This window comes from Ambystoma mexicanum, chromosome 8 (assembly GCF_040938575.1).
Source record: "Ambystoma mexicanum isolate Mex_15411 chromosome 8, UKY_AmexF1_1, whole genome shotgun sequence".
Taxonomy (NCBI): domain Eukaryota; kingdom Metazoa; phylum Chordata; class Amphibia; order Caudata; family Ambystomatidae; genus Ambystoma; species Ambystoma mexicanum.
Window position 1 is genome coordinate 326,350,099 of NC_090929.1, and position 12,190 is coordinate 326,362,288.

The 12,190-nt window shown below is 47.5% G+C and overlaps 1 protein-coding gene across 2 annotated transcripts in view; it reads left to right on the top strand.

Moving 5' to 3' along the window:
- Positions 1-12,190, top strand: part of LOC138471886 (uncharacterized) — a 302,508-nt gene that overhangs the window by 264,545 nt on the left and 25,773 nt on the right. For both annotated transcript variants that reach the window (XM_069609746.1, XM_069609747.1), the window contains one exon: positions 3,783-3,850. In XM_069609746.1, the coding sequence (XP_069465847.1) occupies positions 3,783-3,850 (68 nt within the window). The remainder of the gene's footprint in view (positions 1-3,782; positions 3,851-12,190) is intronic.

Below are 12,190 nucleotides of genomic sequence, written 5' to 3' on the forward strand. Positions count from 1 at the left end.
AGTTATTCCACAGATGAGAACATTTATATACCCCCACCTATGCTGCTGGCATGAAACCTGCCTCTTTGTTTCTTCTTGCACCTACAAGGAATCTCTCCACATGCTCTCCTCTTCCCTCAACACTGTTGCCATCTTACTACATCAACCTGGACTCTTCTATACGCTCTAACTTCTGTAAGCTATGCATGACCCTACAGGCAATATTGGCACCCTCAACACCACTCTCCATTCCTTCATCTCACTGTACGCTGATGGCTTGGTTTATATTTTTTGACTAGAATCTCACAAATCCATAACACCCTTGCTACTATCGTTCCTTCTCCTTCTTCTGCCCTCCCACTACTTAGCTGCAGCTACCTCTCCCTGTACCATAGCATCTTACTAACCTGTTATAAGGTGGCCACTGCCATAGTTTTCTTAAACAAGCATTAGGCAAAGCCAACAGTTTTGGCTTGTGTATATGTATTAGTAATTTCCCAGGTACTGCTATAAGATGCCTTGGTACTCGCACCATTTTGTACCTGCTACCATCAATGGGCAGTTAATACCACTATGACTGTGCCTGGCAAGAGCCTTTCCCGTGCCTAAACAAAAGCCCAACATGTTGGCATTGCCAGGGCTTGTTTGGATATGTGGTATATCATGGGAACACTCTGGGTTCTGGTCTACTACTGATGAGTTAACTTCATTCACTGTCTTCCACCTGTTCTTGGAATATATCAGGAAGCTGGAATTTAGGCTTGTGGTCAACATTTTCAGCACTGTATACCTGCCAGAGAGCCTTAACTGAACCTGATATCCAAACATCTCAACTTACAGCGTATACTAACATTTGCCGGGCAGGGATAGGATATAGGCTAACTGTATTTAGCTAGAATAATTACTCTCCACATAATAAAATACAAATTGTGCTAATGGACTCCTAGGTGGGACACCTCTGACAACTCGACCCAGAAAACTGCAAGCAGTGCCTGAGGTCACAGGCGCTGTCTGCTTGTCTGGGGGTCCAGACACCTACTACCACTTTAATCTGATGGGGACTCCCAGAGTAGGAGGGCACCACAAGGAGAGGACAGCTAAGGAGTAGCCAAGCTACCCTCAAAGGATGTGACCAATTCAGGAGCTACTGCTGTACATACACTGACTGAAATGCACCGTGGTGTCATTACTAGCACTACTGCCCAGAGCTGTACCACAACTACCAGCTTTTGAAATGGAGATGCCAGCAGCACTAATACTACCAGCTGCAGCTGCTACCATTGGTAGTAGTAGTATCTACTCAAAAGTAGTAGCAATGATACCAGTTGATTCAGTGGTAGTACTAAGGCTTACCACAACCAGACCAAAGCAGTACTAGGACTACTTTCAAGAGACTATTGGCAGTAGCACGTGTATTAATAGTATTAGTAGTAGAAGTACTGTTCAAATGATAAGAATTGGTTGTAGTACTAACATGGTCAATATTGGTACTGAGAATAGTACTGTGATAGGTACTATTGCTACTACTGCCACAAGTAGTAACAAAATGGTTGCCAAAAAAACGAATACGATAAGAATATCACTGAGAGTGGTAACAAAGACACCACTTGAGTTGTTGGGGAAAGATTAGTAGAAAGGTAAGCTTGATAGTGCAAAGGAAAAGCACCCTCCGCCCCTCAGACACCACTTGAGTTGTTGGGGAAAGATTAGTAGAAAGGTAAGCTTGATAGTGCAAAGGAAAAGCACCCTCCGCCCCTCCGCTTGCTGCTTTACTGATCTGCAGACTGCATTTCCGATTGTGGGATGGATACGGCACACAAAAAAGTTGATAAGGTCATTGTTAACTTGTGTACTGTAAACAAGACGGTACATTGTATTTTTGGTTAAAAAAATCCCATTTGCCTTAATTTGGCACAGTTGAAATAGTTGTCTAGGTTACCAGGGTGGTCATTTCCACAATGAAAGATTATGTAGGCTATTTACAGATATGGATCCCCAACCTCTGCGTTACCTCCAAACTGAGTCCCAACACTGCGCCTTTCTTGGTAATCGTTTCACAGGAATGCATAATCTGTACATAGTAAAAGAAACTGGCCAGAGGGCCCTAAATGATTAATTTAGGCTCGGTCCTCCAGTTACTGGCTCTGGTCACTAACTTTGCCTTAGTGTTTAATTCCCAGCTCATAATAGTTAGCAACTATCCACAAAATAGCGGTATTTGCACTCACGTTGACCAATGTTTAGTTGTTTTTTTCCAGGCTTCAGTATCTGCCTATGAGATAGCTGCATGATGCATCTCACTAATAACGGCCAACAAGGCAGAAAAGAAAGCTGCCTGAGATTTGTAATTACTGTAGCTACTAAGGCATTTCCCCAACACTTAGGGAGGAATTGCCTTTTTGGTTGGGGCCAGACAAAATATTTTCAGCTGGTATGCCACAGTGCTAAAAATGTTAGGTCCGCGGATAATTAGTTCCAAACCTGGCACTTTTTCAGTGTAGGACTTCTTGCAAAATCGGCTATGCATTTTTCTGTTAATGCCAACTATTAGCAAGCAATATCCTAACTAAATTTCAACACCAAGCGTCACAGAGGAGTCAATGTGACTGGGAATATTGGGGGGGGGGTGGAGGGCGTGGTGAAGAGGGTGACAAGACGTCTCCCTCAAGTATGACAAACAGCTGCATCGACTTTCTGTGGTGTGTATTGCTGCATATGTGGTGCTCAGTGTTGTGGATTGCACCAGGTACGGCCTTTGCCCTGCCCACCTGTCCAAAGTAGTCCTGAAGCCAACTAATGCAAGTAAAAATGCCAAACTTCGTTTGAACGATATACAGAATTCTAAGCATGCGTCAGACATTTATGCACACCCAGGGATATTGTGTGTTCTTGCCTGCTAAGACACAAGCCACCCCTTACACCGCTCACTAAATAGGTTATGTTACGAATACTGCTCACTTAACACACATTTTGCGGCTCCACCAAACAAACAACACAGCGCTCCTGTCTCTAAGCAGCAAGTCTCTACAGAACGGGCAGCTGTAGATGTGTTGGGGGATGGTACGTGGTGAAGACTTTAAAGGAGAAAAATGGTGGCATAATAAAGGCTCCTATAAAACGAGAAAGCATGGGGATGCACCCTCTCCCACTTACCGAAACAGCTGAAGTTCTGGATAGTGGACAAGCAACAGTATTAACTGAATGAGGTAGCGATGAAATAGGGTGGCGCAAGGTCTATGCAGCTCATGCTCTCTGTGACTGGGTCCGGAAGGATGCCGTTGCTTGGGTCTAAGTAGAGCAGGAAGGAATACAAAGAGAACAAAACAGGAGCTTCTGCGGTTAGGGAGGAGGGTGCAAGCCGGCTGCAGGCAGAGATAGAAGCCCCCACGCGACCCCCGAGAGAGCTCCAGCTGGTTCTAACTCCTCCTCCACACACAAGGTATGCATCAGTGCAAACCGGTGCAAAACAGCGGCCCTGCCATGTAGACCTGCATGTTGACAGCTATTTACAGGTGTTTTGAGGGACTTTTTTAAAATCTGCTTCAAAGAGACATTGTAGGGCATGATGTAAGCACCACGAAAATGTACTGGAACATATTTTTAGGCCTTATTTACTAACCTGTAATTGCTGGTTAGTTGGCCACCGTGAAGCCAATTTTGCCTTAAAACAAGCAGTGCATATAGGAACTCCCCAGCTCAATGTGGCATCAATGTGGCTGCTATTTAGTGAAATCGAACATCAGATATCTTTGGAATAACTTTCTTGCAACACATTTTAAATGCTGTTTTTTTCCAATCTTTAGCCTGGACTATGTTCTGCTGGATAAGGCTCCCGGTGTTTGTTTCCACAAGACGTTGGAGCCAGAGAAAGGTATGGCCACATGGGCGGGTGAAGATAACAGAATTTGGGGGGTTATTGTACAATTATCTCATTGCAATGATGTTTCAGAGTGACTCCATGCATGCAACACATTTTAACAACTATATCTCAAAAGGCAATTTTGTACATGTGCAGCATCCTCAGAAAAGAGCTGAGTCAAAGGCTACCTCTCCCTGGTAGCGCTAGGCGGTAGTTGACGTAGTTCTAAAGCCTAGTGTAACATAATTAGATTACAACAGTAGGGCACATGAAATCAAAATAAAAACACATTTATTCTAGGAAGGCGTGCATAGTGCAAACATTGAAACAAACACATAGGTTATAAAAACGGCCACAGTATCTACTATACAGAAAAAATAGATGGAATATGACAGTCATTTTGTTTTTACAGTGTTTAAAGCATCAAGGATATTAATGAGCTGTTATTCAATACATTGCTAATCTCAAAACTTGTCATGTGCAGCATCCACCATTTTCTTATGTGCCAGTCACTTTCTGAGCATTGGCATCTTTTCACCAAAATCGTAGGGGAATTGGAATTCCAATCACATGCCCTTTTACCTCCCCTGATGGCATGAGCAGAAGTGACAATTCATGAACATTGACCCCAATTACAAAACAAGAGACATCAGACAGCTTTTGACCTTGATCACAGTAATATGAATTACAAGCCCACAATAAGTGTAAAGGATAATGTACTGTATATGTTAGATGAATTGCTATTTGAGATTAATCTTTTTTTTTTCTTTTGTCGTATTCTTCATCCATATTCTTTGATATATTGTTATGTTTTCTACTTTTTTGTGTTCTGTTGGATTTAATCCATGGCTATATTGTACAACTAATCATTCCTGACAGAATTTGTATTCACGTATGGTTATGGGTTTAGTGTTGGCTGAAGCCTTGCAACTTAACAACATAGGCTTCAGCATTGCAAAGTGGACTCTTCTCTGCTCCGCAAGATTAAGTGGAATGAAAGTAGGGGAAGTGTTACGGCTTCCTAGGAGTCAGATAATTGTCTAACTTGCCGCCACAGTCCAATGATGGATAAGCGGGAGAGCAACGCGGGAACGTTGGAATAAGTGTGGCAAATGACCTTAGCAATTCGTTTTCTGGAAACATGCTGTTTAAATGTGTCACTTGCAGTTCTCGACGGAACCTGCACTTGGGCTCAAACACATAAGCACTGTTTGAAGAGCAATAATTGTATTTTGTTACAGGAGACTTGGCTGACTGCCTGTCCCATGATTGACGGTTATTAAGTGTTCTTTCAATCTGCCAAGGTGGGTCGGGTAGGCCGTCCAGCGGGTGGACTCCTTACGGATACTAGGTTCGGAATGGAAACCACTGCTGGGGCCTTTGCAAACCTTCCAGTTGGAGTACTAGCCGTCCAAGTGCATAGTCCTGGGGATCCGCCTTGCTTCTCTTAATAAACATCTATTGGCATAAGGGCGTGGGAGACCTGGACACATTTCTCCAGCCAATCGTTGAGTGCATAGTGTCCTGGCGATGTGGGAATATTGAAGGCCATGTTTTAGTAACTGGTGACTGAAATGCAGAGTGCCCTGATCTTGACATTGAGGAGGGCCAGTGGGATGCCCCCCGGTCTCTGCTACCTTGAATTCGAAAGTACAGTTGGGACGTAAGTGGTCATTATTTTGTTCAGCTACTGGCCTACACTTGCTTAATGATACAGTGAGGGTCTCTGGCAAACATTTAGCAAAATGGCACAGGGGTAGTAGTTTCGCAACTTTGGACTACATATTGGTTGACTACTCCCTTTCTTCACTCTGTTCAGACTTTTCCATCTTTCAGAATCAATGGAGTGATCATTGTATGCTGAGAGGCAATTTTGAAATGCACTGTGGTAAGGTCGAAAGAAGTGCATTGGTCAATTTAACTGTGAATGAAGGAGGAAATAGACTGCGTTGGTCCCCTAAGGTTATTGATCACTTAAATAGAACCTTGTTAACAACATTGAAATCTACAACATATGAATGGAAAATAGAATGCTTTAACGTGGACAACTTTGGGAAGAGTTTGTCTGAGTGTATATCTAAAGTGGTTCCCTTAGGCTCGGCTGTTGTAAAGAGGCGAGTCACTGCTCATTTGCATAGATACAATGATAAGCTAGCTGTGCGAAAAAGGGCCTTTACAAAGGCAATTAGAATTAATCGTAATATCCCTGATTTACAGGACGAGAAAAATCGCAAAAGCAAACAACTTAATCAATCGTATAGGAATTTTTACAAATAGCATATGAACTTGCTTCTTCAGAGTGATGCCGAGCTAATGCTTCAACTCTTTATCTATAAGGATTTAAGTAACTTTTTGGCTGCCGTAAATACCAATGCCCAATTGAACGCTGTCCCTGAAGTCTCCTGGGTGGAATATTCTGAGGCTTTGTATGCTAGGAGGAAGCCCCCACTAGATGTAATGGAGCTTCCTCGAAGAGTGAATGCCTCGGGAAACAGTTTAACTCCTCCTACCCCTGAAGAAACACTTGCTATAATCAAGACACGCAAATCTTCCAGAGCACCCGGACCTAATGGCCTGACAAATGCTATTTTGAAGGGAGACTCGCATACTTGGTGCACACTCCTCACATTCCTGTTTAAGAATGTAATAGAGAGCATGCGTTTTCCCGAATCGTGGCAGTCATCATACGTGGTTCCCATCTATAAGAAGGGAGGGAAAACTGACCCTAAGAACTATAGGCCGATAGCTCCAATGGATGTCGACAGCAAAATATTTGCACCTGTTTTGATGCGGCACCTTGAAGAATGGGCAACTTCTGTAAGTACACTGCCACATTTCAAACTGGCTTTCGCAGGGGCTACTCTGCTAATATTAGTGAGGTAGACGTTAGAGAATTTCAGGGAAAAGCCTGGGAGTACAAGAGGTTGTGTACATACATGGCCTCAATTGACCTCTCTTCAGCTTTTGATAGGGTAGATCGCTCCAGATTATGGTCTAAAGTTGACAAATGGGGAATTCCAGAAGTCTCCTCAGACTAGTCATTGGCATACATGAGGACTCAGGCATTTATGTTCCATTGAGTCAAGAGGGCGTTCTTTGCTGTCTGATAAATACTTCCTCATGGTTAAGGCAGGGATGCGTCTTGGCATCCGAACTTTTTAATCTTTTTGTTTGTAACTTAGGAGAAAGTTTAAAACCCGCAGCACTTATTGTTCCAAAATTCAGCACAATAAAATCATCTTGGATGGCTTACGAGAATGATTTCCTGCTTCTCGACAATTCCTGGATTGGCATGCAGAGGCTTCTTCTGGCCTTCTCTAATTTAGCTAGTAAGAACAGTCTTTTGGTGAATCCCTCTAAAACCTAAATTCTGGAGCTGTTGAGGGGCAGGAAAGGCAGCTCACATAGCTGGCTTCTCCAGGATATCGCTGTAAGGGCCACTCGGAGCGTGATATACTTGGGATATCATGTCTCGGCACATCCTTTGATGAGGAATTTTCAGCAGGCTATTGCTGTTAAGGCAATAAGCTTAACAAGAAAACTTACAGTTATAGATTGAAACTATGGAGATTCTACATTAAGCAGCAGTTCAGTTCTATGAGGGGAAAGTTGTCCCCAAGTGGATCTATGGTTTGGAGCTTTGGCCCATGAAGTCTTACTCCTGGTTGGGAATCATAGAGGGGAAGATGTGGAGACGCGGTCTGGCATAGCAAAAGTGCCCAGTCAAAGGTCTATGTTTAAATGTGCATAGTGGTGCAAGCGGAAAAGTGAAAAGCTGAGAAATCCATGAATGACAAATGTATCTGACATCAGTGGGAAAATGAAAATGAAAAGTGAACTGTACTCAAAGTGGTCATGCTGAGGTATTCGTAAAACCCCTCACACATTCGAAAGTCTTCGATGAAAGAAGCGAACTGTGAGCAATTGTGATTTGGAGGGTCCGAGCCCGACTGAAGAAGACCTGTAGCGAACTGTGAGCAATTGTGATTTGGAGGGTCCAAGCCCGACAGAGGGAGACCTGTAGCAAACTGTGTGAAAGTGTGATCGGAAGGTCCGAGCCAGACAGAGGGAGACCTATGTGAACTATAAAACCTGAGGTTTGTGAACTATGAATCCTGAAGGAAAGGGACTTTTGTTTTGTTGAATGAACTCAAGCATCCTGTGAATAAGAAACTTTGTGCGAACAAAAGACTTTCTTCATGGAAGGCCCTGGTACGCTTCCTGAACTGCATCCTTGTGTCTAAAACCAGAGTGTGTTCTAAAACCCAAGTGTGCCACCTTCTCCCGTGCTAAAAACGTGAGGAAGGGATTCAAGATGGCCGCCGGTACTGCGTAGACGTGCCGACGGCGCTCCTCCGGCCCCGTAGGCATTAGGTGCCCACCACCCCGCTAATGGGCCAGGAGCGGACCTCCAACGAGTGGCATGGGAGGCGGAGGACCTGGGGAACACGTGTGCTGTGCCGGCAGCAGGGTCCATCGGCAGTTTGGGAAGACGTGGCGCGAGCAGGGAAGAAGGAGGATCTTGGACCCCTGGCTGCGCTGCGTGCCTGGGTAGAGTTCCGCAGACCCCGCTGACTTGGAAGCTGTCGGGGGAAAGCAGTTGCGGGCTTGTAGTGCCCGAGGACGTCCCGCCGTATCTACAGGAGGAGGAGCAGGGAGCATCCGATGGCGAGCCCCGGCCAGCTGTGAGGGGTGCGGGGCTCCACTACGGCGGCTGCTGCTCGGAGGAGGTGAGAGGCGGTGCATCCCCCCGGGTGGGGGGGGCTTAGGAAGAGACCTCCAGACAAGCATGGGCCCCCCCGGGGGTCGATTGGGTCCACGTGGTGCCAGGAGGAGGACTGCGCTGGCAGGCGGTGAGTGCGGGGCCCCTGAGCCTTCCTTGTGGGGCTGTTAGCTGCCTGGGCCTGGAGACACACTGCAAGAGGCGAAGGCCCTGAGGGGCCTGGGAGGGGCCGGCCTGTATGCGGGGCACCCAGTGGGCAGTGGTTGGGCTCCGGGGGGGTCTGCTGAGCCCACAGGCACGCGGTGAGAGGCGAGGGCCCTGAGGGGGCTGGGGAGGCCAGCCTGCTCTCAGAATACCCTGCAGCAAGGACTTGGGAACGAAGAGGAGGAGAGGGGGAACCCCCTGGAGGAGCTGGCCAGGGGAGGTCCCGACGGGGGCTGGCCAACGAGACTCTTCCCTCTGTGAGACCCTTCGTGTAGCTCGACTAGGAGGGAGTAAGGAGAGTGAAGATCTGTCTGGCACTGGCATATGTGAGGGGCACGCCCGGCAAGAGGGGATCTGGCAAGAGATACTTCTGGGGGAGTCTGCCAAGCAGAGGACGACGGGTGGGAAGGGCTTGTCCCCCGAGGAGTCATGACCACGAAAATGAAGGCCAAAGGGGGGAAGGCACCCCTAGCTGCGAGTGACATGGTGGGCACTCTCCATTCTCTGTGGCCCCCATAAGATAATGGGGAAGGATTGAAAGTAAGCCAAGGCGAGGCGATGGGCTGCGCCGCCCTGGACAATGCGGAGGGGTCAGCCCTAATGTCGAAACAGGACTTCTTGGGGGAAGTGCACAACCTGCAGGCTAATTTGGCAAAACATTCCAAGAGCAATTTCAACTCATGTGGTCAGACCTGAACGAAGCCCTGGGGGAGATCAGGCAGGACTTGAGACAGCTGGGAGAAAGGACTGATCTCCTGGAGAAGGGCCTCCAGGATGTGGACAAGGACACGACCGCCAATAGTTAAGCCATCGAGAGGCTGGATGTGGCCACCCGGAACTTGGAAGCCCAAATGGAAGACCTGGAAAACAGATCCCGCAGAATCAATATTAGGGTGAAATTGTTGCCGGAAACGGTCAAGGATAAAGATCTCAAAGAGGAAATACAGGCCATCTTTGCGTGCATTCTGGGTGAAAAGCTACCGGACAAGATAGAACTGGACCGAGTACACAGGGTGGGAAGGTTATCCAAGGGTGCTGCAGCCAGACCGCGGGATGTGTTGGCTGCCTTCACCAGGTACGCACAGAAAGAGGCTGTCCTCCGGATGGCAAGGAAGCACGTTGGTAAAGAGGAAGCAGATGGGGCCCGTCCTTAAGGTGCTCAATGAAAAGGGCATTCGTTATAACTAGACCTTTCCGTTTGGCCTGGTGTTTGAATGGGAAGGAATCCAAAAGCGCATTACAACGACGCAGGAAGGAGTGGACTTGCTGCAAATCGACCTCGAGGGTAATTCTGCAGGGAGCAACTCCCAAACAAATGATCCCAGATCCCGACTGAGGCCGTGGGAGTGGTCCACTGTAGGGGAGAAGAGAAGAAGGGGGCAAAAGGGGGGTGGGCCGACCCCAAAGGGGAAGAATGGAGATAAGGAGATGGGGGTGCAGGGGGGGACCTAATATCGCAGGCATGGTACAGTAAGGGGTGGAGGGGGGAGAAACCGTTTTGGATCAGGAACGGCGTGGATGCCAGAGGTAATAATAGGTGAGGGGAGGGAAGCCCTTAGGGGGCAGAAGGGAGAGGTGGGAATCTGGGAGGGAGGGGGGGGAGGGGCACATCAAGAGGCTCAGGAGACGGAGGGGTCACCCAAAGGTGGGGTTATGGTGGGAGCTTTTCATTATCCTTGCCATTCAAGTGGCTGACTCACAATGTTAGGGGGCTCAACTCCCCTCTCAAGAGGAAAAAATTGGAATTGTTCACTAGGAAGGAAGTGCCTGATGTCCTGGGGTTGCAGGAAATGCATCTACTATGTAAGGATCAAGGTCGGCTCCGCCTGAGGGGTTTTGACTTAATATTGCACGCTTCTGGGCAGAATAAAACTGCAGGGGTAGCTTTGGCGATAAAAAACACGTTGGACTATATAGTCACTGAAACCTTAAGGGATAAGGAAGGGAGGTCTCTGATAACCAAAGGCACATACTTGGATATCCCTTACACCATAGCCCTGGTGTATGCCCCTAATATTGGGCAGGAGCAGTTTTTACGGCGAGTACTGTCGTTACTGGAAGAGAAAGCATGGGGGCACATCATCCTGATGGGGGATCTCAATATAACCTGGGATAGAGGGCGTGATAGGTCTGGGGGCTCTGCCGGAAGGGGAGGGGCGGTGATGTCCATGGATTTAAGAGACAGAATAGGGAGAGTGGGCTTACGGGATGTCTGGCGGGAGCTGAAGGGGGAGGAGGAAGGTTTCACCTTCCTGTCGGGAGTGCATGGGTCCCAGTCGAGGATTGACTATATATGGGTATCAGCGGGATTGGTGGGGCAAATTCGGGATGTACAAACGGGCCCCATAGGGATTGCCGATCATAAAACTGTAGCCGTCCACATTGAAATGGGACGTAAGGACAGAGGGGTGTGGTGCTGGAAATATGCAAAGTCTTTACTTAGAGATCCAGTCATTAGCGAGGAAATGAAAGGGAAAATACAAAACTACTTCTTGGACAATGTTAAAGGGGCTACTGGGGAAGACACAAGGTGGGACGCCTTTAAAGCTACACTCCGGGGGAGCTCATAGCGGCTACAGCACAGAGGCTGAAACAAATGAGAGAGATGGAGAGACAGCTTGAAGAAGAGGTCGAGGAGGCTAGGCAAAAGGCTGGCTCCACCGCATCTAGGAGAGCTATGATGGAGTATAAGAGGGCGATAGGGCAGCTGGAGATCCTTCGCACTAAAAAGGCAGAGACTATCGGTGCATCAGAAATTCTATGCCAAAGCAAACAGGGCAGACGGGCTTCTAGCACGTCTGTTGCGGGGTGCGACCTCAAACAATGCGATTACAGCTTTGAAAGGGACAACAGGGGAGCGGATCACGCGCTCCGGGGATATTCAGGAAGCCCTAGCAGAATTTTATGAATCCCTTTATACATCCCAAGACCCTCAGCTTGATAGACAAGTGGATTTTCTGAAGGGGGTACAACTGCATAAGATAGGAAAGGAAGAACAAGGGGTTCTTAACCGGGAAATCTCAGAGGGAACTTGCCGCCAAATAAGGCCCCAGGCCCGGACGGCTATTCCGCTGCCTTCTATAAAACATTTGCAAGCATTAACATCCCACACATGACATCCCTCTTCAACTCTTTTAGATCAACTGGCAGGGTGGCCCCGTCCATGGAGGAAGCTAAGCTAACCCTAATTATAAAGCCTAATAAGGACCCAGAGCTGAGGACATCGTATCGGCCTATAGCGCTAATTAATGTTGATGCCAAGATCTACACAAAGGTGCTGGCAAACAGGTTAGAGGGGTGTCTTCCTGATCTGGTCTCTCCAGATCAGACAGGGTTCATCTGGGGCAGGCAGACGGCGGACAATATCCGGCGAGTGGCACACCTGGTGGAAAAGACCCACAAAACGGACACTCCTGCAGTCCTAC